Source organism: Psittacula echo (genome assembly GCF_963264785.1).
Source record: "Psittacula echo genome assembly, chromosome: 2".
Classification (NCBI taxonomy): Eukaryota; Metazoa; Chordata; class Aves; order Psittaciformes; family Psittacidae; genus Psittacula; species Psittacula echo.
The window spans coordinates 50,580,692-50,604,890 of record NC_137737.1 but is presented as its reverse complement, the minus strand read 5'-3'; the positions used below and the strand labels follow the sequence as shown (position 1 = coordinate 50,604,890).

The following is a 24,199-nucleotide window of genomic DNA, read 5'->3' as shown; positions in this document are numbered from 1 at the left end:
CATTTTTTTTGTTATTTTCTTGTGCATGAATAAAAAGCATGAGGTACCATTTTCCTACGGGAATATCTAATATCAGAATTAAGGCAGCGAAGCAGTAATATGGAGGGATATGATCTCTGCCACTTTCTAAGTATCACAAAGAAAGCAGAAGATTAAAGAGGGAAGAATGATTTTATGTCTAGGAAACTCTGGGAGGATGAATAATTACATGTAAAGAGTTAGCCAAGAAAGATTCCAGATCTATGGCTCTCCACTCATTACAGTGCTGAGACACAATGACAGAATTGTCTCTACTGGATAAATTCATAGGCAAGTATTTTCCATCCATATTATTTAGGTAGGGAGTCAAGATATGTTATCAGAGGTAAAACTTTTGTCTTTAAGATCAACAATGGACATTTACGGAGCTTATTTATACAAGGGTAGAGACTGTTAGGGAAAGTGACAAAGTGAGGGATAAAAATTTGCATTTAATTTCTTATTTAATATGAGCAATGCTGTCTCTGTCTCTTGCTGATTTTAACAGACCTTAGTAGCAAGAGCCTTTCTGTTTTATGAATGTTTATAATTTCTTTTAGTTTTTAAGGCTAGTTGTAGAAGTTCAGTAAAGAATATGCACAAATCTTTTTCCCTTGATAAAGTGCACTTGCAGGTAGAATAACAATTTCAAAGAGGACATTGAGATATGCAGAGAAGGTCAAATCAGTGTTTCTTTTGGAATATATGTATTAAAAGACAAGAACATTTTATTATTATTTCCTAAAAAAGACCTGAAAAGCTTCATGGAATACAAAAGCTCACCTTCTAAGAAACATCAAGACCTTCCAGTAACAAAGAACAATAAAACCTATTAGCCCTGTTTCACTGCTGTACATATTATGATTAATTTTCTCATCTTTATTTTAAATTTAATTTTAAAATGCAATTCAAATGCACTAAATATTTTAACCTGGTAAGGAAATCAAGTAATGAAGATCATAGAAGCACAATTCTTTAATGACTTGCCTAGGAAAACTGAAAACTTGGGGAATAAACTAAGAGTTCTCTACAACCCAGCTTCAGGGGCCTAACCTGAACATGATCCTTCAGAAAGCAATCATTAACTGCAAAGCAGTACCATTTATCACCTTTGTAAAGGTGGAGAAACAATATCAAGCATTTGGAATTAACCTATCCCTTCAGCATGTTAAATGGGTCAGAATAATCATATTCCATGGCAATTTTATATTATGAACACACGATCCATTTTCAGCTTTTTTCACAGCATTTGAGCAGAATACCAGCTACCTCAAATTAAATGCATAGAAATACATGTATGATGCAATTAAGTTAACACATTGCGAACAGATTTACTGACTACATATTTTTTTTTAATACATTCTGGAATCAAGAGTTAACATATGACAAAACACAAAATATCCCGGAACTGACTAATACAACAATGCCAGAAGTTGGCTCACAAGATAACAGAGCTGCCACGAGCTGTCTGTGGTCTTGCATTTACATTAAAAACTTCAAGCACATGCATTCTGTTAAACAGAGAAAGAGCACAGGTTCCTTTGCAATGGGTGTCCAAGCATGGCTTCAGAAAAGCATGACTTGCCTTCAAAGCTTAAAAGACTGATAAGCAATGAAGAGATGAACTTTCTACTCTCAAATTAGGATTTTTCTTAATGTATTTAACTACTCAAGCTCATATTTAAGAAATTGCACCAGTCTGACTATTTAAAATGCTGAGCATTCAGCAACTTGCATTTAGTTTTACTGGAGGTGGTAAGATCTACATGTTCTGGAAAGCCAGGCTTTGGGTTTCCTCATGAGAGGCTCAGGAGGCTAAACATTGTTCAAATGTTTTGATTGAGGGATCTTGGCTGTCAGCTTAGAGCATAACCTGCCAGACAAATGGGAGTGTTGGCATTTTTTCCATACCCGAAGAACTAGAATTTCAGAAAATAGGAAGAGGTTTTTTGTCCAAAGGCAAAGACTCCTCTGATTTGAGATCTCAAACTGATTTAACCCTGCTCCATAATGGAGAGGTATTTTATAACTACAGCCAAAGTAGCATACAGATGAAAATAACATCATCTAGATAACTCTGTTTTATAAGATTACTTTGGAAATTCCATGCTAAAATTAGTAGAAACAGTTCAAAGCAGTCATACTGAGAAAGAAACAAACCTCTTTCACACACATCTTACAGTGGTAGAATACCAATTTTTTGAAGGCGGAAAGAGCAAAAAAGTAAATCGCTCAATTTGATTGGTCTGTTGGCATAATAAAGTGCTGAAGCAGCACAGTGGAGGATTTGCGGGACAATTTTCTCCACTGAAACTGTCAATTCACTCTGAAGCTTAGTGCTGATGGATGTTATGGATTGGTATGGATTGCACTGTTCCAACCATCTGAAAGGTCACTCGACAAACACAGCAGGAGTAACCTATTGTTCTTGCCACTGACAATCAGACTGCAGTTTTGACAAGCCTTGATCACAAATCTTTTCTTCAAGAATCACATGGAAATCATGGAAATCTTTGCTTTGTGGAACAATTAAAAGCTGGCACTCTAGGCATTCATTCAAGCAGTCTTAGTAGCTCCTTGGATCACACTCACAAAGCCATAGAAGCCTGAGAATCTCATGGTGAACGGATCATACCTGACATCTATCAACTATAGCACTGAGTAGAACCATAGAATCATATAACTGTTTAGACCTTTAAGATCAACAAGTCCAACCGTTATCATAGCACTGACAATAAACCACTAAACCATGCCCTTAATCACCACATCCACATGGCTTCTGAATACCTCCAGGGATGGTGTCTCCACCAACTAGGGCAGCTCATCCAATGTCAACTCACTAAAACCTTCTCTCAGGTAGTTGTAGAGAGCAATAAGCTCTCCCTCCAGCCTCCTTTTCTCCAGGATAAACACCACCAGTTCCCTCAGTCACTCCCCATAAGACTTGTGCTCTGGACTCTTCACCAGCTTCATTGCTCTTTAGACACACCCCAGCACCTCAGCATATCCCTTGTAATGAGGTGCCCCAAACTGAGCACAGTATTCATGGAGTGGCCTCACCAGTGCCAAGTACAGTAGGACAATCCCTTTCCTAGTCTTGCTGGCCATGCTATGTCTGATACAAGCCAGAATGCTTTTGGCCTTCTTGGCCACCTTGGCACAAGCTGGCTCATATTCATAGCTGGATGACCAACATGCCCAGGTCGTTTTCCATCAGGCAGCTTTCTAGCCACTCTTCCCCAAGCCTGTAGCATTGCATGTTGTGACCCAAATGCAGGACCTGGCACTTGGCCTTCCTGATCTTCATACAACTGGCCTTAGCCCATCAATCCAGCCTGTCCACATCCCTCTGTAGAGCTTTCTTACCCTCAAGTTGATTAACACTCCCACTCAGGTTGGTGTTGCCTGCAAACTTATTGAGGGATGCAATCAATTCCCTCATCCAGATCATTGATAAAGATATTAAATATAACTGGCCCCAGTACGGAGACCTGAGGAACACCAATTGTGACCAGCTGCCAACTGTGTGCATTGGCGTAGGTGTCCTTCAGCTGGGATATTGATCCCACCACCTTTTGGGGAGGAGAAGCCCTAATTCCCATCTGACCATTCTCAGGCGCTGCCACGGTTTCTAACACATCAATAACACTGGTGTCTTTGCTGCTGCATGGATCTCCATCCCCTACCTCCACTGAGATGACAGACTGCAGAACCACCATCACTCAAGCATTTGCATGCCACCCCCAGGCTTATCTCTAGTGAGCCTGATTTTATCCCTTTCTCCTTTCAAAACTAGTTTAAAGCTCTTTTCAATGAGCCCTGCTAACTCCTGTGCAAAGATCCATTTCTCCCTTTGCGACAGGTCTGTTGCCAGCAGGCCTGCTGTCATGTAAACTGACCCATGACCAAAAACCTCCAAGTTCTGCCAGTATAATCTTTTTAGCTTAATCTTTACAGTTTCATTTTGAGATCAGGTGAAAAGAACTCAAGCTGTTATCCCCAGTTTATAAATACGTTGGACTACTTTCTTTTCTCACCAAAAGACAGATGTTTCAGCTGTAAAAATGAAGCTTTTTTGCTCAAAAAAAAAAAAAAAAAAAAAGTGGCAAATAAAAATTGATGCATTGAAACTATGACTTATTGCTTTATGGAGAAAGAAGAAAACCATACAAAAATGTAGTATTGGCTGTAGCAGACCATACAAAGATGTAGTACTGGAAAATAAATAAGTACCTCTCATTATATTTTGGCATTTCATTTTGTGTGCTCAAGTTAAGAGTGGATTAAAAACACCCACATGAATCACAATTTTAGTTTTATAATTTTAAATGCGCTAACTGCCACAAGAAAGATACTTCAAATGTTAATTTGTCTAACAGGCTGTTATAAAGATTTCATGTCTACCTGTAGCTCCAGCTCACTCTTTATTTAAAACAGAGAACTTTTAAAAAGCTTAAAGATCTAAACAGAAAATCACAGAATGAGGTTGGAAAAGATCTTTGAGATCATCAAGTTCAGGCCTAAAAATATCAAAGATCAATTATGAAATAAATTTCCTGAGTACTTACAATCACCTCTCAAACAGGAGTGATTTTTAGATTGACATGGATTAAAGATCTGACTAGGAATAGTTCCAGATCCTTTACTCCACTGTATGAATATAACATGCATGTACAGTTTTCTAAAAATTAAATTTATTAATAATATTTATTTCCTGTAGACAGCCAGTTAGATTTCTGGTACTTAATGATACAGGAAGCTTACTAAAGAAACATTCCTTAAAAGGACATTAAACTTTCCCTTCTGTGCACAGATAGTTAACAAACATCACTTTCTCTATCCTCACTCCCCCAAGAAAAAAAATGCAATTACAGATACATTCATGAAAACAAGTCCTTACTGAAACTCTTAGCTAAACGGGTACAATTGCTCTCTAAGGCCTCTTTATGTACTAAAGAAATGGTTGTGGGAAATAATAATATGTATAGATCCATGAACTGCTGTAGAAAGTATTTCACTGTTCCTGCAGAGTCGACAAGTCCAATTTTAGCATGTGGAATTTCCTAAACAGGTCTTGTTATTCTTACAAAACTTAAGAATATGTAATTTTGTTTTGTGAAATATGGGGGTTATATTTTACTCTTACATTTCAGATAAACCTATTTAAAACAAGTTTAACAACAGCAACAACAAAAGTTAAATCAGTACATTATGCAGTTGAAATGCTGAGGAGGGTCAAATCATTGAAGAGATGTAAGTCACTGGCTAAGAACCCTGAACCAAAATCAGTTTGCTGCAGATCAGATGCAACATAATCCTGGTACAAAAGGAATTTTTTCTTTAGTTCAACTCAAACACCTAATTCTCTTTAATAATTAACTCATTCTAGATTAGGACCTGAAAAAAAAGAAAAAAGCATGAAAGCTTATTATCTTCTCTACAGTGTCTTTGGAGAAGATGACATCTAGTTGCACCCAAAGTGCTAAGGATGTAGCAAGGAGTTATGAGTTAAATTTTCTGAATACCAATAGTACATGCTTTGTGGAATGAGCTGGTTGCCAGTGGAAACTAAAACTGGGTTGATAAGCTTATATTTTTGAATTTATGATCTAAACTACCGTAAAATTTTTCTCATTGTTTATGAGCATTTTTAGCATTCCGATGTTTATCCCATTTTGCCCAAAAGTTACTCATAATCTAGTATACAAGGAAAGTACTTTTTGTCTTTCTGGTATTGACAGTGGTAAAGAAGATTAAAAATTTGTGTATACGGAGTCCTCTAGAACCAAGAGCCTTCGGGGAAATAACCTTCCTCATCAAGTTCCACTGAATGATAATAGACATAATTAGGGGAAAACCCGTCACCAAAGAACTAGCTAGGAAGAAAACCTCCTAAGATGACACAGTGAAGAGTCTACATGTTGTGAAGACTGAAAAGTCAGGTCTCCCATTACACTGAGTTTTGAAAGCTCTAAGGTTTTAGAGAATTCATGAGCCAAATAAGTCTGCATAGTCAAGGGAGGTGGTGTTGTTAAGATACTGTTGAATATAAAAGTTGGAGTTAAAAGGCCTGGGGAAAGTAGTACTAAGCTGGGGAAAAAACAGCTTTTACTGATTCACATAGCATTCATAGGCAAGAACCAAGAGGTGGGGTTAAACTAGGCTATCCCATGAATTTCTGTTAGCCTGATTTCAAAAACACAGAATGAGACTCTTAAGTGTCCCTTCTGCAAAAAGCAAATAGAAATGCAATCTACCTGAAGGACTATGGTACAACCTAGATAAAAGAACAGTTAGAATACTCTCTAATTGGTTTTCTCCTCAGGCAGGTTCTTGAGAATAGTGAGCCTGCTACAGAAACCGGTCAATGAAAATGAGTATCACAGGAAAACAACTGAAAAATGTAAATGCAAAAGCATTTTAAAACTGGTTAATTAAATTCAAAGCACTTGGTCATTAAATAATGATTAACAGTGGTTATTGACATACAGATAAGTTAATAGAAGTTTGAGGACCTCAAATCATTTGGGACTCCTTAAAGCAAGTACTCCAAAACTCCCAAAATGTCTTTTCTAAACTCAAGAGCTGGGTTTCTTTAGAAAGAGAAAAATATTTAACGCTAAAATGGTGAAAATAAAACTCAGGATTGAACATGATAACAATGCCAGGATCTATTAATATAACTCTCATTCCCACTATGATCTCACAAGTTGAGCACTTTCCTTCAGCATCTCTCATTCTAGTGCCTAAGTAACTTTATTTTCAGCAAGGTAACCTCTGAGTCCTTATGAAATATATTCTTTCCATTATCTCTGAGGAATGGGCGTTTGTCCCCTACTTTTTGAGAAGTCTCAGTCTCTGTCTCTGATGTGTTCAGGCTGCCAAGCCTCAGGTTTCACTCTCTCTCCTTCCATGCACAGCATAAAATCTCTCCCCCCCCAAATGCCACCCTTTCTTCATGATCCCATTTTTCTCAAGTGTAGCCTCTGGGAGAAGGTGAATAAGGAGCTCTCTCTGATATGCAGTCACATGCATTTCAAAGCACCACAGTACAGTAAAAACAAGAATCCTCCACAATCCTATTGCTTTCAATCCCATTAATAACTCTGAGAGAGACCAAATAATCAAACCATGCTACTGAAGTTTCTGTCTCTGTTTCTCTGTAGTTTCTGGGCAGAAATTTGTAAGCCCATCCTAGAAATCGCTAATTTCTCACAGACGATGAGTTAGGGTTGCTAAAAAAAAAAAGATAACATTGTTCTTGAAGGGAGAGGTGGGGGGAGGAAGGATGTAAAAGTGCCCACCACATTGGTCTAAACTCCTATGTGCTCCTGTAATTAACTGTGTAACCCCAGGGGAAAAAAAGCTGTCTTTTGAAAGCATAGTATTAAATGTCAAATTAATTACTGACATAACCTGAAATCATTAGGCCTTTCTTTCTAAACTAGCTGCATATGTGATGCTTGGATTCCTATATATGGCATTTTCAGATCAAAATGAAACCAGAGAGAAAATATTGTGCTTTATTATTGTGTGTCATTTTTTGAAAGAATGACTCAGGCATTGATATTTAGGCTACTTTCAAGTCAAATATTTAAAGCTCACATCCTAACCATAAGCACACTTACTGACATATTGGAAGGTCACTGGAATATGAGAAGATAGAGGTCTGAGCAAAAGACCTGCAAAATAAATATCTTCTGCATTGGAGGAAAGGCAACTATAAGAAAATTGAACTGTTTTCTTGTATTTTCATCAAAGCACTGAACAGGTTCCAGTTTCAGATGTATTAAAAATCAGGCCCATGGCATTTTCCTCTTGTGCATTCATATTTCATTAGGTGCAATGACTTTATCTTTTCTCCAGTTAAGAATGCCATTCATATTGGCTGCTATACTTACTCTTTCACAGTCACAATATAGCCATATTCTTTCTCCTCAGAAGACTTCACTTCAAGTTGTAAGCCTTGTCCCATATTATTTTGAGGCTTTTCATGGGAGTTTTGATCCTGCATTAAAGAGTCCTTAATCCAGTAGCGGGTTTCATTCGGGTCTTTAGAGTCAGATTCACTGTTCTTTGCAGCTATCAGTTCCCTTGTGAAAGTCTCACTTTTAACATCTTCGACACCAGCATTTATTTCTTCTGAGGAAGAAGAGCCAGTGTCTTCAGATTTCTTGGTTTCTGTCTTAGTAGATTTTTCAGGTGTAAGATCTTCAGGTATATTTTCAGGTAATGCATTCTCATTCAAGAAGTTAACTAGTCTTGAAGTATTCTGTAAATATTATTTAAAAATAGTATTATTATTTTTACAACTAAACACAGGAATGGTATACTGAACTAAATCTGGATATAATCTTTCAAACTCTTATTGATATGGTGGAGCCCATTCAATATACATGTCATATGGTCACTTTTTAAATTTTTCAAAAATGGCTGAATATTGGACATAAAACTATAGGATATGGTTCAAAGCTTATGAGGAATATTGCAGAAGTAATCTGGATTAAAATCCAAAATTTGGTGTTACCACCTAAGGTATGAGATGTAATGCCTGGAAGTTTAGAAATACCTCTGACGTTCAACAATTTGGAACTAAAGTGTGAAAGTAAAGAATGACAGATCCCATGAAAGGAGAGGAAATCTTGAATCCTCCCACAAACCTATGCCCTCAGAAGGAGTATGTTTACTTATTTGATTCTGAAAACTAGACAGATTATCTGAGCAAGGGTACTTACATTCCCCAAAACTAAGGATCAAGGGACAGGTGAAAGAAGGATGTTTTCATTAACACCTCAATACTCAAAATTTACTAACCTAAGGAAAAGCCTGAATTTGTCTGAACTTTGGGATCTGTTATGGATTCTGTCTGTTTACCAATGAAAGAAAGGCAAAACATGACTTAACTTCGCTTTTTTGTACTGAAAAAAAATAAAATTGGTTAAGATTTAAATAAATGCTCATTAAGTACATCAACAACAATATGCCTTCAGTACCCAATGCTGAGGTATTGAATTGTATGCACAGAAGACACAAAACAGGTGTTGTATTTCAGAAGTATGTTTGTAAACTTCACTGCATATTAACCTGACATTCTGAGATGGAATACTTGTTTTGTTGAAATACTGGTACTCTACCTCTTTATCAATTCTTGCAGTGGCTTCATGCACTCCATTGTCTGTAGGACATGAAAAGCACAAACACATAGTTATGAAAGGAAAGCACTATATATGAAACAAACCCTGCCTATAGGCTGCTTTTAGTGGTGGCCTTTTCATGCAGTTTAAACATTAAGACATCAAAGCTGAAAGGGCAGAGTAAAGAGCACTGCATAATTCAGTATTGTTGTTCTAACCCCACTTTGATAGCAAATTAATACAAGATCAATAGACTGAGTACTTCAAGAGCCAATGTAAAAGTGTTATTTTGCTAATTAAGTGTTCAGTCTTCATATCAGCTTATCAATATCTAAGAAAAAGAAAGAGTAAGATAGCTCTAGCTATCTGAGTTGACATTTATAGTAAAGAAAAAGGAAACATATACATTCCTCATACTGATTTTGGTGGAAGACAACTTATTTTAATAGATATCATCTACCAGTATCATGTTGCAGCTTAACTACTGTTAGCTGATGATATGAAGTCACATCATTAACTTCAGTTAAATAATGCTGGCTTTGATTTCTGAACTGAGTCTTATTCATCTTTTGCAATATGATTCAAGACAAACCCTCAAGTCTGATCATTTTAATCTAAAAAAAGAACTGGCAATTAAAATAACCAGAATATTCCTAACGAGTACAGATTTCAGTATATTACCAAGAAAACAGAGCAAGTAAAAATCACTGTTTATGACTTATAGCATATGTAGTATTTGGTGTCCTAGATATCATAAGATTCCTAAAATATAGAATGGGTGAGTGGCAACTTATGTCCCACTGTGTTATCAACTTATTAATGGCAATTACTGTAGCTCCTGAATCTGCATCATCACGAAAATGTGTGTCCAGACAGAAGCAAATAACCATAATAACTCTTCTATTTCCCCAAGCAGGAAAAGGAACGTGCAGTTTTCTACCTACACCTAAGATTTTGTACTGCAAGTAACTGTGGCACACTGAAGAACAACTATCTGTAAAACATATTTTTTTCCCCACATATTTCAAAACACATTCTTGGAATATAATATTTTTTCATTATAGTTTTGCTTAAAAAATTCATTTTAAAGAAAGGGAAATTAAGACCACACAGCATAAAGCAATTTGTATTTCAATATAAGTGGGTGTGTAGGTTTATTTTGTTTGTGAAGCTTGACACTCAAAGGTTCACAAACAGATGCATTTTCATAAATAATCTGCAATAAAAAGAAAACAAAGCTAAAACTCTGCAGCCTTTTGGGGGGAAAATAGAGAAACTTCCTTCCAGTCTTCTCTAAAGCTTATTTTAAAAAGTCTAGCCCAAATATGAAACACTAAAGGAAAATTAAGGTAGCTATCTTTTGCTGTACTTAATTCTTAGAATCAATACCTGGTATATTAACACTGTTTTCCATTAATCCACTCTGAACCTCTGCCCTTCCTTGAGCATCTCCTGTCCTTGTTTGTGCTTCTGTTTTGTTTTTAGTTTTTCCAGCACCCTCTTCAGTTTCTTCCTGAATGTCAACACTTTGAATTGCATTGGCAATAGTATCAGCAATCTCATCCAGTTCTGTTGAGCTGAGATTCTCCACATTTACTTGATGTTTCTCTAGGTCCTTCAAGACATCTTTAACAAGTGTCTCTGGATCACAAAAAACATAAACAGAAGATTTAGCTGCATACATGAAGCATACCTGCTTGTATCAGTAAGTATCTTCTATTTTTCCTTAAAGATATGCTTTCCTTCAAGAAGAGCGTCTGTTTTCCAAAGGAGCGCATACACATTCACACTGCCATCTTTACAGAAGACACGGTATTATAAATGGGTGCTACAGTTTATGATAAGGTGAATTCATGACAGGCACTGGTAGATGTATGCTACTTCAACCCAGCAAGCTGTCCTAAAGAGAGGGGTATAAAACTGTCACTTTTTCTTTACAAGAGCAGCATTGTTTCCTAGTCTAAACTGACTCAAAATACTGAAGAAAAGGGTTAAGGTAGCTTAACTTTTTTTTAGCTACAATAAGAGTGCAAACAACACTACTGTTTATTAGAGATCAGGTTTCTTTGGTGATTTGCTTTTTGCAAGGTAAATAGCTATATAGAGTTTTGCGGGGAAAAAAAGGCTCAGATATTCAATCTTTCAAGCAAAAAGCTCCTCTTCAATTAGAAGTAGATATGGATAAATGTCCATTAAATACATGGGTATGCAACGGACGAACCTTCTAAACTGTATTGATTTCTCTTGGAAAATATATATTTTGTCAAAAGTGAACTCTACTGTTTTAGTTTGTCAGCTATGAGCGTTTTACCAGTCACATGGAAGAAAGAAATGTTACGATGACATTCCAGGACAGAAAAAGCAAATTGACTTGTATTTAGTGGGAAAAAAACCCCAAACAAACCAACAAGCAAAAAAAACACCAAACCACACCAAAAACCAAAACAACAAAACAACCTTGATGTGAGAAAAGTTTTGAAGGCAAGGAAACTCAAGGGCAATGGATATTAAAGGTGAGTTAGATATACATAACAGCTCTTCAGGAAAGTTACTTTTCTGACTGCATATATTGAATATATCCTTCAGTACCATTTTGCATAATTCTGCAAAACTCAGCCTAAGGTCCCTCGGAGTATGAGACACTAAATGTAGGGCTTACTCCAGTATACCCAAACCATTTTCAGTCATGCTCCTGTTCTGCTTGTTCCTGCTGACAGGAATCTAGCATACATATGCATACACATGCAAGCAAGAAAACTCGCATAGGTAATATTGTGTAAGAGGAAGATAAAGACTGCTTTTAAACTTCTGTTGAATGTATTAATTTATATATAAGCTGTTTGAAGGCAACATCCAACCCATTTTCTAATAGTAACATTCTCTCTGTTAATCCTTGTGGTTTGACATGTTCTTCATCATCTGTACACAAGATTTTGGAACCATGTTGTCAGCTTTGAGGCTTACATAAAAGTGAATTAAAAAGTAGGTGTGCAAAGGAGAAAACATTACCAGAAAACGGGCTAAAGAGGAGGTTTGTTTTTCACAGGAAAGGAGGAAGAACTAGAGACTAGGAAAGGAGAAGTAGTTAAAGACTTCTGTTCTCTAACTAGGAAGAAGGAGCAGAACATCTGTGATTTTGCAAGGAGACAAGAACACAGGATTATTTGTCATTGGGGAAAAAGAGGCTAAGACCTTGGACACATCTGGCATTTTTTGGACCCCAGAGTGTTAGCTGCAGAGGTTAGAGCCTGCAGCTGACCATCAGCTTCTCAATGCCATCTCAAAGCAGAGATCATATTCGAAAAATCATGGCAGTCTGGTGAAGTTCCCGACGACTGGAAAAAGGGAAATAGAACCCCCATTTTCAGGAAGGGGAAAATGGATGACCTGGGGAACTACAGACCAGTCAGTCTCACCTCTGTGCCTGGCAAACTCTTGGAGCAGATTCTCCTGGAAGGCATGCTAAGGCACATGAAAAACAAGGAGGTGGTTGGTGACAGCCAGCGTGGCTTCACTAAGGGGAAATCCTGCCTGACCAATTTGGTGGCCTTCTATGATGGGGCTATGGAACTGATGGGCAGGGGCAGAGCAGTTGACGTCATCTACCTGGACTTGTGCAAAGCCTTCAACACTGTCCCACACGACATCCTTGTCTCTAAATTGGAGAGACATCAATTTGATGGGTGGACCACTCGGTGGATAAAGAACTGGCTGGATGGCCGCACGCAAAGAGTTGTGGTCAATGGCTCAATGTCCAGCAGGAGACCAGTAACGAGTGGTGTCCCTCAGGGATCGGTGTTGGGACCAGTCTTGTTCAACGCCTTTGTCGGTGACATGGACAGTGGAATTGAGTGTGCCCTCAGCAAGTTTGACAATGACACCAAGCTGTGTGGTTCGGTTGATACGCCAGAGGGAAGGGATGCCATCCAGAGGGACCTCGACACGCTTGTGAGGTGGGCTGATGCCAACCTTATGAAGTTTAACCATGCCAAGTGCAAGGTCCTACACCTGGGTCAGAGCAATCCCAGGCACAGCTACAGGTTGGGCAGAGAAGAGATTCAGAGCAGCCCTGCAGAGAAGGACTTGGGGGTGTTGGTCGATGAGAAAATGAACATGAGCCGGCTTCAGTGTGCGCTCGCAGCCCAGAAAGCCAACTGTATCCTGGGCTGCATCAAGAGGAGCGTGACCAGCAGGTCAAAGGAGGTGATCCTGCCCCTCTACTCTGCTCTCCTGAGACCTCACTTGGAGTATTGTGTGCAGTTCTGGCGTCCTCAACATAAAAAGGACATGGAACTGTTGGAACAAGTCCAGAGGAGGGCCACGAGGATGATCAGGGGAGTGGAGCACCTCCCGTATGGAGACAGGCTGAGAAAGTTTGGGCTGTTCAGCCTGGAGAAGAGAAGGCTGCGTGGAGACCTCAGAGCAGCCTTCCAGTATCTGAAGGGGGCCTACAAGGATGCTGGGGATGGACTCTTCATCAGGGACTGTAGTGACAGGACAAGGGGCAATGAGTTAAAACTTAAACAGGGGAAGTTTAGACTGGATATAAGGAAGAAATTCTTTACTGTGAGGGTGGTGAGGCACTGGAATGGGTTGCCCAAGGAAGTTGTGAATGCTCCATCCTTGGCGGTGTTCAAGGCCAGGTTGGATGAGGCCTTGGGTGACATGGTTTAGTGTGAGGTGTCCCTGCCCATGGCAGGGGGGTTGGAACTAGACGATCTCAAGGTCCTTTCCAACCCTAACTATTCTATGATTCTATGATTAATTTCCTCCAACTCGACCCATAAGTCACCAACTAAACTAATGCTATTTCCCCTAAACTAATTAGCCAATATAAACCAAGATAATTTAAGCAGCTTAAATAGTAGGTTTACTTATGTCAAAGAGAGTTTTGGCATTTGAGAAGGTGGTTCTTTGATGCACTTTCCTTTCCAGGCTAAACAGATACATCTTTCCAATAATCTACCATATTGATATTACAAAATTCTACTGATTTCATTATAAAATTGAGCTGAGGTCATATGCTGTGAACTTCCAAAATACTTAAGAAAACATAAGTGTAAACACACTTAAGTGCAACTATCAGTAAAAAGATAGGTTAAATCTATAATGCTGCTTTAAACTGTGGCAGTCAACAAAGAGTATGGTATCATACTGAAATAACAAGAGTGCTTTGTACAGGAAAGCAAGTATTCAGTGATTAGAATAAAAGACTTAATTTTACAATTTATGCAAACTCTCTGGAAGATACTTGGAGGCAGCAAAATTAGGACTAAAGTTTGAAGGAAACTGAGTAATACTTCACAGAAAACTGTGAATACTTTACTTTCCGCATTTCATTGTGCAATATCCATCCCCTGTTATGAATCTAATAATATAGTAAAAACATAATGACCAAATGTGTTTGTTTGTGAACATAATCTATAAGAGCAAATCGATCCAAACAGCAATAAAAGTTTTCACCAGACTTGATCAAACTGAGTTCAATAAATGTTTTCGAGAAGTACAACAGCTACCTGGAAGATGGCCATTTGGAGAAGATGTTACTCAGAGCAGCAATATGGTAAATTAAGCTGTTGGAAATGCCAGCATTGCCAGATTACCGCAGACGCCTTGCATCTGCTTGCCTATCTCATCTGTTCTTATGTTTTATAGGACTATCAGACAATAACCTGACAGAAAATCCTAAATTATTGAATCAGAGCTAATAAAATCAGCAAAGACAGAGTATGTCAGCTCCAAACCAAAACTAAAACTTCTCAACTAAGGCATCAATATTTGAAGACACATCTTAAAAGATAATTTTATTTCAGGACATATATAATTCAAAGAGCTATTAATGTAGCACTATTAGATTTTATTTTGGTTATTTCATAGCCAGCTGCCAAGACCAACCACTGAGCTACTCAACAACATGCAGTCAATATAGTCTCATCATTTCCATTCTAATTCTTTTTTTCATAACCAGCATTTCTCTGTACCTATTATCTTAGCCAAGACTTACCTTTCTAGTCCACTTACACAGGTTCATAGTCAATTACAAAGAAGGCTCAATCTGAAACAAAATGGAAAGGGGCCGCGGGGCATGAAATCACATGAGAAAATTAATAGCCACAGGCCATCCATTCTATAACAAACCTATAGAGGACCCTTCTGCTCCTCTGATGCAGCTATTCCTGCCCTTGTTAATGCCACCTGGGCAAAGTTCATCAAACAATCTCCTAAATACTTATGTCAGTGTTAGTAAAACTTAGGCATTACTTTACTGGCTAAGACTGAAGTGGCTCAGATGAATTTAGACTGGCAACATAAGGGTGAATTATTTTTAGCCCAGTGGGCCCATGACACCTCAGGCCATCAAAGGCAGAAATGAAACATACAGATGGGCTTGTGATCAAGGGGTGGGCTTAACAATGGACACTATCACCCAGGTTGTTCATGAAAGTGAAAAAGTGGTTAAAGACTCTGTGGTATGGAGAACGATGGTTGAAGTACAAATATGGGGAGGCCTGGCAGATTGACTATATCACACTCCCACCAACCCGCCAAGGCAAGTGCCATGTGCTTACCATGGTGGAAGCAATCACTGGATGGCTGGAATCATACTCTGTGCCCAGTGCCACTGCCCGGAACACTATCCTGGGCCTTGGGAAACAAGTCTTGTGGCAACATGGCACCCCAGAGAGAACTGAGTCAGACAATGGGACTCATTTCCAGAACAACCTTATAGACGCTTGGGCCAAGGAGCATGGCACTGAGTGGGTATATCACATCCCCTGCCATGCACAAGCCTCTGGGAAAATCGAACAGTACAATGGGCTGTTAAAAACGACACTGAGAGCAATGGGTGAGGGAACTTTCAAACATTGGGATACACATTTACCAAAGGCCACCTGATTTGTCAACACCAGGGGATCTGGCAAAAGGGCTGGCGCAGCCCAACCAGAACGTCTATGTACTGCAGAGGTAGATAAGGTTCCTGTGGTGCACATAAAGAATTTCTTCATCAGGGACTGTAGTGATAGGACAAGGGGAAATGGGTTTAAACCTAAACAGGGGAAGCTCAGGTTAGATATAAGGAAGAAGCTCTTTACTGTGAAGGTGGTGAGACACTGGAACAGGTTGCCCAAAGGCGTGATGAATGCTCCAGCCGTGGCAGTGTTCAAGGCCAGGTTGGACAGAGCCTTGGGAAACATAGTCTAGGATGAGGCATCCCTCTCCATGGCAGGAAGGTTGGAACTAGATGATCTTAAGGACCCTTCCAACCCTAACCATCCTATGATTCTATGAGGAACATCATGCTTTCAGTACACTAGGAGGAATTTTTAACAAAATGTTTGTAACAGCCTTGTGAAATGGAGGTCTACATAAAGCGTCTTGCTAACTTCATGAGGTTACTGATATAATGTTAATACATGTCCACGTTAAATATGGGTGTTTGCACTTCTTGTTATGGCATTTGTCCATGTTTTTATACTATTTGCATATTATTGGATAAGGGTGATATCAATGCAAATATCAGTGCAATATTTACAAATGCCTTTGCGTAATTTAAGAAAATTACAATGAATTTATTAAAATCAGAAAACATTGTTGGAGAAAGACCAAACAGCAGCTGGATACTGTAATGGCACACGACTTCAGCAGCACATGTACTTGCACTTTATACTTCCCCACTAACCCCTTCTAAATAGAATCGGCAATGCTCAGCCATGCTTCAAAGGGCTTGTACTGCAAAGCAGATTTCTGCCTTAGCTCCAGCTTCCAAACTGAAGAAGGCAAGTTGCTTTTCACAGTTGGCTTGGAACCATGATGACAGTAAAGGCAAGTATATCTTAGATGATGTATTTTTCAATACCAGCTTCACCAGTAGAATTCCCTAGTAGGTAATAATAGCAGCTTAGCAAGGGAAAACAGCTTTTTATTGTATAGGATATAAATTGAGTTCCATACTCCATTGACACAACTGCCTGACAGCCAAATGGTATGGCAGCAGAAGCTTTGTTAGCAGTTCCACAGGGTGGTATGTCTTCTTATACCATATCACCCTATTGACCATATATTAGCTGTACTCCATAGCTGAGCACTGTACAGACTGATGACCACAGCTTTGCAAGACAGCGGATGTAGAAAAATATCTTTGCACTATAAACATAGAAGTTTGGTATTTTTTGGAAAAAAGAAAACAACAAACAACCTGAATTACTAATTTTGTGACCTTTCCAAAGTAACAGAGAAATGTATTCTGCAATATTTAATATACCAACAATGAGTAGACTGGAACAAATCACTTTAAACTGAGCCAAATTCTAAATACAGCTGGTGCAGAAGGTAGATTAATGATTCCAGTGTTGCACAGTGACTACAAAGGCAGTACCCACACACATCATGCTACTCTTAGAGGTAATGGTTTCTAAATCTGATAGAAAAATAGCTTCACATTTCCTTCTCTTGTATTTCTCCCTTAGGGTGCCTTGTTAGCTAATTTACCTGCTACTGTTTTGCAGCAATTCTCAGTGCTAATCTGTTTAGTATCTTCTAGATTGCTCTCCCAGTCACGTTCTGTGTCTGCAGAGAACTTAGCTTGTGTGACTGCACCCCATGCTTTCCAGATTTTCAACAATTCTGTGGTTTAGAGAGTGCATGAGAGAAACAATCCTCAAGCATATAAAAATCCTGAAGCACCAGGAGACTGAAGAGAGATTCAAAGCAGAAAGAGATGGCACACTCAGCCTGGTAAATCCAAATCATCATTTCAATGGATAGCATTTGGAACAACAAATATACTGGGGTCTGTCCTCACTACTTCCTTATGAGGCTACTAAGTAGCTCAAAACCAGAAAGGAAGCCATATTATTTGCTACTCAAACAATTCATAATTTTATGTCTATGCAACATTTAAAAGCTAATGCAATGGAAGAAGTTCCTGCAGGGCACATTATGTCCATCGAAGTCAAAGTAGCACAACCCAATGAATTGTGAAACATGTTATTCCCTCTAAGTGTTAAGAATTCTTTTCGCTGGTTAGCTCCTACCAGGAAAGGTGAAGTGGAACAGCTGGACGGTAATGAAAGCAGCATGTGCCTAGTTTGTTTTGAGTCTAGCAACAAAACTGTCTAACCTGTGCAACAGACTCACAGTGCCACCTGGATCTGATTTTACATTATAACTCGTTCCTTGAAACCTATTATCTCTGGGCACCATACCAAGAATGCTTTCACTTCTGTGCATCTTTTAGATTGTAAGCGTTATCTTTCCTCTGCTGAAATTTTGACGTTTCTATGTGTTCTGGGATTTTTTTATAAGAAAAAAACAAAAACAAGCAAACAAACAAACAAAAACCCAAAATACCCAAACAAAAAAAAACCCAAACAAAAAACCTCTCCAACAAAAATAGCAAAACAAACGAAAGAACATTAAACTTTATGGATGGTACTAACTACAGAAGGGATTCAAAGAAACCCTTTTACATATCACCAAAATCCATTAGAGAGGTGACTACACTGTAACAGATGTAACTGCTTGGCAATGGCTGAGGATCCATTCTTTCAGGCATTCTGAACTACTGGAATAATGTCAATAGTTAGATTAGTTTAAAGAAATAAAGTGGAAAAGAGTTACTTTCTAAACTCAGTGTGATCCCCATCCATAATGTGAAGACCCATTTTGTCTTACAAAGCAGCGCTTAGACTGTGTAACAGCACCCCATGAGATGTAATACTGCATCTTAAGTATTTGTCAAACTATCACATACAAAAGACATCAGGATGTGGTCACTGTTAAACAGCATTAGCAAAAAAAAAAAAAGATGAAGATCCAGCAGATGCATTGTTTGCTATAGAACATCCAGCCAAAACTAGATGTAACCCCACCTACTTTTATTATTCTGTATCCACCTATCCACATAACTCACAAACTCCTCCCACCTGTGTACTGCACCAGAATTTACCTCAATGTTAATTTCTATGTTTAATTTTGAATTTTACACACGGTCCTTGGATTTCTAGTTAAATACAGAGAAACTGAAAAAAAACCCCAGGCATTTCTACATTGCCTATATATAGTGTGGGATGCCTGTATAAAAACATATTTGATAGCAAAGTTATACCCATAATCATGTGTTGTTGGTAGAATGCTTGAAAATATAACAAGTTACATAAATGCTACATCTTACTGAGTGCCATATATTTCTGCATGCATATGGAAGGTAGGTTGAAGAATGTGGGTAGATGTTTGCAGGGAAAGAGTAGTTAGATTGGTGAACATTATTACTGTATTATGGTAGATATAAATATCCCAATAGTAGGAGATCTATCAGAATGTCTAATTTTACTTTTTTTTTTCTTCCCTCAAAAATTCTTAGTAAACATAAGGGAAACTTTAGATAAGTTAAAAAAAATAAAATATCAACTTTACCATCCACTATACTCAAAGGGTCCTTTGGATTGTCCATGGAAGCAGATCTATGATTCAGCATCTCAGGGGTTGGCCCCAGCACTCTAGATGCAGGTCTTGGTTGGATCAGTTTCTTCATTTTAAGATCCTCTGCTTTTCCTTTGGCAAAAGTTCCATCAAAAGGACTGACTTGTGAAGAGTAGAATTTATCAGCATAAATCTGAGAGCCTTTAGTCCTGCTGTGAGAGCTTTTATCATTGCTTTGTGCTGACAGGTTCTGAGTGATGTATGTGTGCAGCGCAGCCATCAGAGTTTTTTGGTCAAGCTCCATTTCTGACTCTGGCGAGAACTTGTCTGGCTGATGTTGGTTGGAGGCCCTCCCATGGAGGTTGTCAGCATGCCGTTGATAAGTTGTTGACGCATGGGACAAAGGAGTTGTTCTTTCTTTGGGTTTTTGCATCAAGTAGTACCTGATAGGATCATTATAGATGTAGCTCTAGAGAAGAGGATAAGGTGAAAAAAGGACTGGGTCATTATGGCTTTGTAATGATTATTGTTATGCAAGAATAAGGGACATAACCCTTAGTGTTTTACCAACCAGTAAAACAACAACTAGAATCCATAATGTGTATATAGATCACAAACTGCAAACTGCAAAATTTGCTTTAAAGAGACATCATTTTGTACAAATATTGTAAAACTGCTTATTAAATTATTAAAAAGAAAGAGATTAGAAAGGGAATGATACAATTCAAACTTGATGTTAACTATATCTGCACTATTTCTATTCAGTTGGACAAAATTAAAACTTAGTAGCAGCACTTTCCCTTTGCTTTTTACTAGACTTTTTTTTCAGGGTACTTACCAAAACCTTAGAATTCAAATCAACAATGCAATTTTTATTTATTTTATTTATCAACAGTAATTTTGCTCTCCAGAGCAATGTATTACGTATTATGTATTCTGTATTATATATTCTGATAAGAAGCAGTTAATTTTATAACATGTGTCTCTAACTCTTGCTTTCCAAGAGGGTTATTCTCCCTCTGATAAATGACTGAAGAGGTCCATTCCATGATTTGCAGATTTATGGCTTATGCAACTTTATTTAAATAAAAACAAAAAAAAACCCCAAAAAACTCAGTTGTGATTCACCAACACAAAACTTTGGACTTCTGCAGGTGGTCTTTAACATAGAACCATGTTTTGTTAATGCCAAGAAATTAAGCTAGAGTAAGACAGTGTCAAAGAATACAGAGCTAGAGATAAGCATCTTTGCGTATGAAGTATTTTAATATGCCCTGGGAACTGTATCAAACAACAGTAATGTAGCTCCAGTTCAGTGCTCCAGCTGCAGGGTATGCACTGCTCTGATCAACACATAGAGGGAAGCCATTTGTCAAAATATAAGTTGAAAGCTGTTTACATACTTAATAGCAAATCCTAGATGTAAAAAAACTACTAGTCTTGATGTATTTCTCTCTCAATTTCAATGGCTCTTTTTATGGGGTAATTAAGCCTCTAATGATACTTACTCCCTAGAAGAAACTGCAGAGCATGGCATGAGGCAGTCCCAGACACACCAAGTTTACAGAGAATTCGCATAAACTGTCATCTGCCTTTCCTACGCCTGTATTCTCTAACCTGCCACCTTTTGGAGGACATTCTGGGCACAAGAACACTGGAAAGGGACTTTTTGTAAGAGCAAGTAATGTTAGGACAAGGGGGAATAGCTTTAAACTGGAAGAGGGTAGATACAGATTAGCTATTAGGAAAAAATCCTCTACTCTGAGGGTGGTGCAACACTAGAACAAGTTGCTCAGAGAAGTTGTGGCTGTCCCATCCCTGTAAGTGTTCAAGGCCAGGTTGGATGGGGCTTTGAGCAAGCTGGTCTAATGGGAGGTGTCCTGCTCATGGCAGGGGGTTTGGAACTAGGTTATCTTTATCTATCTTTATTTCGAGAAGCTCAACGTGACCTGCGAGTGTGTGCTTGCAGCTCAGAAAACCAACCATATGCTGTGTTAAGTCAAAAGCTGCATGTCCAACAGATTGAGGGAGGTGATTCTCCCCCTCTACTCCCCTCTTATGAGACCCTACCTATAGTAGTGCGTTCAGCTCTGGGGCTCTCAGCACAAGAGGGACATGGACCTGCTTGGGGAATTCCAAAGGAGGGCCATGAAGATGATCCAAGGGCGGGAGCACCTCTCCTATGAAGACATGCTGTGAGAGTTGGGGTTGTTAGCCTGGAGAGGACAAGGCTCAGGGGATACATTATAACAGTCTTCCAGTACCTGAAGGTGGCTAGAAGAAGCTGGAGAGGGTCTTCCTTACAAAGGTATGTAGTGACAGAAGGGCTAACGGCTTTAAACTGACAGAGTTTAAATTTAGATGAGGTATTAGGAAGAAATGATTTCCTATGAGGGTGGTGAGACACTGGAAGAGGTTGCCCAGAGAAGTTGTGGATGCCCCATCCCTGGAAGTGTTCAAGGCCAGACTGAATGGGGCTTTGAGCAAGCTGGTCTAGTAGAACGTGTCTGGGAGCACTGGAACTAGGTGATCTTTAAGGTCCCTTCCAACCCAAACCATCCTATGATTCTATGACTAGGAAAGGAAGAACAGGGTGCTGGGAAAGGGAGAAACATGACAGAGAAGATGACATTCCCCATTCAGCTATGGAAAGACATTAAGTCAGCTCAATCCATGTTGTGTAACTGTACCCTAATTTGGATCTCTGTCCTATATGCGGCTGTCCCTTTTGCCTCTAAAGCTTTACTAACAAATCAAGTCTTAGGGTGAGCAAAACTGCTCGAGACTCTGACACAACTTCTCAAAGATTAGGGTCAGGAGGTGCGGCTAGCTTTTGATTAGCTATTTAACAAGTCTAAATATCCTTTGACATTAACAAATCTGTGATATCCTGCTCTTGCAGACAACAAGCACATCAAGAAATAAACCAAGAAAAAACTCCAACTGATTGTGCGCAAATTAGATGTAAGTAAGCGCCAGTCCTGGGCTCAGAGCTGCACCTCCATCAGGGAGGGGCAGCCTCTCAGCAGCTTGACAGGTCACACTTTGGGTAAGTAAAGGATGAAATATTAGAAGTTCTAATTAAAGTACAGCACTGACAACTCAGCTGTCTTCACAGTGCACTCCCATACCAGTCCATCTGATGTAGCTTAGTCCAACTTAATTAAAGGGGTGTCACAACTGGCAATCCTCAACTTGGAGATGAAAAATCCCTTTCCTTACTGGCCATATCTCAAACAAAACATAGCACCAAAAATATATCTGCCAACTGAAATATACAAGGTCAAATCCAGGTAAAATTGCAGCACGGATAAACGCAACCCTAGTCTATGGGTTTGTCTAAGTGGTATGGGAAAAAACATCTATTTTTTACAGGAAAAGATAGAAGAAAAATATATGCAGTTTAGAATCCAATGACAACTTACATCTTAAGTTATTAGTAACAATTGCAGAGCACTGTGATAATCTTATTTGAAGTGGTTTTGCAATCTAACCTCCCAAATATGGAAATTTCTAGTTTGACGTACTTCAAAGTTAAATGGCATAATTCATGGTCAGTGAAAAGAAGACTCTGTAAAATCCCATGTTGGTTCTTTTAGACAAGCTGCCAACATTATAGAAAGCAGAGAGAAACAGGGAGCAGGAAATTTTTTTAAAAAGAAATTGAGTTTCAGCATTGATTAAAGTGGGTTTATATAAAATTTTGACAGTAATAGCCAAAAAAAAAAAAAAAGACAAACAATAAATGAAATGTGCAGAACTAAGAAAGAATAATCCAGTTACCACACAGATGGTTTATACTGAATAGGGTTAGAAGAGAAGTCCCTATTACCATCAGGAACAAATTATTTTAATAGGTCAGATACCGTTCAATTATCTCATGTCACTTACAGAACACCTTTAAGAAGTACTCTGAATTGCTAAAAAGAACTCAGTTGAAAGAAAAAAAACAATCTTATTCTCCATCTGCACAGGATTTTCCTCTCCATCACCACCTTTCAAATAACCTATCTCAGTAATTTACACATTATCAAAAAACCCCACTCACTAACCTTTCTGAAGATAGAATTGTTAGGGCAATGTCTTGTATGGTTAGGTATGTAAGTAACTGACATTTTCTGCATGAAAGTTCACAGAAGGGCATATTAGATTACACCATGCAGAAGCACTGTGCAATAGTCTGTGGACCACACATTTTCTTAAAGAAAACAAAAAAACCAAACCAAACCAACCAAACAAAAAAAACCCAAACAAAAACCCCCCAGGATTAGATACATACAACCCAAGGTACAGATAAATGCTGTTCAATATATCCACTAAGGGGTAGATTGATTTGAATACTTCGCCCAAGTACAGAAAGAATGAAATTAAGTTATGAAAAAATAACTCCTTTCCTGAGGATACATTACCTAAATCTTGAAGGCATATAGAGATAACAAAAAATACCTTAGGAATGCATAAAGAAGGAATCTTCCTCAATTTAATTTGACTTTTTTTCTGTTTGATGCATTTTCAGATATTAATTTGTCTGCTACCACCTGCGCTTGGTTGGACCATGGTTCCACCACAGTACTTAATTTACTGTGCCTATTTGAGATAGTGGCAACATGCTCCTTAAAATTAGA

General features: G+C 38.5%; 1 protein-coding gene across 1 annotated transcript in view; it reads right to left on the bottom strand.

Moving 5' to 3' along the window:
- The window catches only part of PTPRN2 (protein tyrosine phosphatase receptor type N2), a gene marked incomplete at both ends in the record, with an annotated part of 676,226 nt that overhangs the window by 399,204 nt on the left and 252,823 nt on the right, over window positions 1-24,199 (bottom strand). The window contains 4 exons of the mRNA XM_080609627.1: window positions 7,920-8,290; window positions 9,108-9,193; window positions 10,542-10,793; window positions 19,569-20,043. Coding sequence (XP_080465753.1) covers window positions 7,920-8,290; window positions 9,108-9,193; window positions 10,542-10,793; window positions 19,569-20,043 — 1,184 coding nt within the window. The remainder of the gene's footprint in view (window positions 1-7,919; window positions 8,291-9,107; window positions 9,194-10,541; window positions 10,794-19,568; window positions 20,044-24,199) is intronic.